Raw genomic sequence first — 2,568 nt, forward strand, 5'->3', positions numbered from 1 at the left:
ACAAACGTGTAAATGCGAAATTAGTTTAGTAAAATTACTACTATATGCCTTGAAAAGTTCATAAATGAGGTCACTTACTAAAAAAATATTATTTCTTTCTCGATGTCTCATGGCTGAAGGTCGTCAAGACCATTTTAATTTAAGTTTCAACATCAAGTTCATTTTCAGGAGAATCATAGCTCTATTTTTTAACCCTTAAAGTAACTTTGTACAGAATAGTATACGTCTAATTTGAATTAAGATATTTTCCTATTTAATTTAATTTTATCTGGAGTATTTTGTCATAAATGACATTTCTGAACGTTTTTCTCTAAGTTAAAATGACAAACCTTTTTTTGATTGTGGTAAATTCAAATCAGTTGTCAAAAATAACGAACGAGTCGCCGTCAGAAACTATTATCAAGGTGAGTTTTAGTTATTTTAGTGTTTTTATTGCTAATCATAGATTTCCAACACATAAAATGTAAAGGAGAACAGTTATTCTAATAATTTTGATAGATAAATAACTTGGAAAATGCGGTATTTGTATTATTTTGGCTAGTTTTTAAACATGTATAGTATACTATACAATACTACAGTTGCTACTATGTGATGAACCTCACATTTTTTTGTTTTTTGATATGATACGAGTTTTATATGGTGCATAAGTAACGTCTTGGCTTTTATTTGGGTGGTGCTTGCATTGCATGTTGGCTTTATGTTGTTTTAGATCACAATTAACGGAAGAGCTAGACGAATATTGGCTTGGATTCCTGCACTAAATTCGTCACTAGACTCGTCATTTGAAAGGCTCGACATTCTAGGCAGCCCAGTTTTGCTAGCCAACCCAGTGGGTGAGGTAGAATCAAACGCCCTTTCTGATGTGGAACAAGAAAATACTCAAGTGCCCCTCACACCAATTCTGAACGCCGTATTTCTGAGCCCTACGCAATGCAACTAAGATGCAATCTCGTCAATTGTTTCTATGGGTTCTGTGCCATCTGTTCAACCTTCTACTTCCATGGCAACACACCTTTGAGGACACGTGGGCAAAGAAAACTTACTGGGCCTTCTATTGCAATTAAAAGAATCAAAAGACGCTGTATCAAAAAACTAAACTTACGTTTTCGTTGGAAGAAAGTGTGTGTTTCAACACGGGGCTGACTTATCTAATCGTACTTTTCAAGAAGCAGTACCAACTGATTGGTATGATACTGATTGGACCCTTAGACTATTTTTATCGATTTTTTAAAGAATAGAGAGAAGAATAGATAACGAAGCCATTAGCCGAGAGGCCTTTTGATGATGTCAGGTATGATAAATACGATCATTAGCCTCAGTTTACCGGGTATCAGAGTTGTAAATATTGTAGAGGAGGTCAAGCAAGTACAATGTGCACAAAATGCAAAAAACATTTATGTTACGTCAAAGGCAGAAACTGTTTTTTGGCTTACCACACGGAGCACTAAAATAGAGCAATGTATAGTATGCTATACATTGCTGATTTCGTGCAAAAGCGGCACCGTATAGTATACTATACATAGGTTTTTCCAAAAACTATCAGACCTAGATTTTTTTTTGTATTTTTTGTAACTTTTTTATGTGCCTAATAAACCATAAAAAATAAATTTACTTGTTTTCATTTTCAAAAATCATCTTGCGACTTTAAGGGTTAATCTGTATTGTCGATATAATCTGGGCACTTAATTATGTAGACCTATGCATATGCTACAGCTAATCAATGTAGAGCGATCATTATTACTGATCTAGAAACGTCAGACTCGAGCTAAAAGACTAATAAACACGACACTTAGGTTCAGTCACTACTTTAATATATCATTTAATATAATAATCTTACGTCATCTCTGTATTAAAATATGTTCTTGTTGGTTCACAGCACTGGTTTCGTTTTATGTAACCGAATCAGCTTTTACCTGCAAAACGTTACATTAACGATACACCTTTTTGCACACATCTCTAGAATGCACAGAAACTTCGAGAAAATAATTCGGAAGGTCAGAAACAAAATCAGAACTTAAACCTTGAATTGTATATACGAACTCAATTAGCTGTAACTTTGTTAAAAGAGTATATAAAAACAATTATTCAAATTACAAATTAATGTGTTTTTTTTTAATTATTATTATACATACATTGAGAAAAGAAATAAAAATATTAATTCTAATCAGATAGTAAATAGTGTAAGAGTTCATTATTTTTTTCCATTCACAGTAATTATATGAATGCAACTTGGTATAAAATCCACGACAAAATGACATCTCATCAAAAACGGTAAACAATTATTATGTAAATGCGTTCAGCTCGCAGAAATTATGCAAAGAGTGACCGAATTCGAGGTGCTCTCGTACAAAAGTGGGGAAGTCAGGTGGAGGCGAGGGTCATCACCACACAACCACTTTCGCTCTCCGATCAGTACTCGCACAGCACACGCACGTGACACACGCACAGACCCACAACCAAAAAACAAAAAAGTGCGCAAAATTTAAATAAAGAAAAATGTAAACTTATTTAATTTTATTGTGATATTTTTTCTGTGATTGCATATTGTTTTAAAGTTTATTTACTCAA

The 2,568-nt window shown here is 33.4% G+C and overlaps 1 protein-coding gene across 2 annotated transcripts; it reads left to right on the forward strand.

Moving 5' to 3' along the window:
- Window positions 1-205: 205 nt before the first annotated feature.
- On the forward strand, window positions 206-1,056 carry LOC113497506. 2 transcript variants are annotated; one of them, XR_003400897.1, is made up of 2 exons: window positions 206-519; window positions 710-1,056. XR_003400897.1 is itself a non-coding variant. In XM_026877080.1 (2 exons), the coding sequence occupies exons 1-2, from the start codon at window positions 321-323 to the stop codon at window positions 938-940; spliced, it is 315 nt and encodes a 104-aa protein (XP_026732881.1). In that variant the 5' UTR covers window positions 206-320; the 3' UTR covers window positions 941-1,056. The 2 variants fall into 2 exon arrangements, 1 of the variants encoding a protein (XP_026732881.1); XM_026877080.1 differs by having other exon boundaries at window positions 206-404.
- Window positions 1,057-2,568: the final 1,512 nt, after the last annotated feature.

The sequence above is a fragment of the Trichoplusia ni genome, chromosome 9 (genome assembly GCF_003590095.1).
Source record: "Trichoplusia ni isolate ovarian cell line Hi5 chromosome 9, tn1, whole genome shotgun sequence".
Lineage (NCBI taxonomy): Eukaryota > Metazoa > Arthropoda > Insecta > Lepidoptera > Noctuidae > Trichoplusia > Trichoplusia ni.

Excerpts from the sequence above, each read along its gene's own strand:
- LOC113497506 (XM_026877080.1), top strand. The coding sequence starts at position 321 with ATGACAAACCTTTTTTTGATTGTGGTAAATTCAAATCAGTTGTCAAAA. Across the intron at positions 405-709 it reads CGTCAGAAACTATTATCAAG|ATCACAATTAACGGAAGAGC; the intron begins GTGAGTTTTAGT and ends ATGTTGTTTTAG.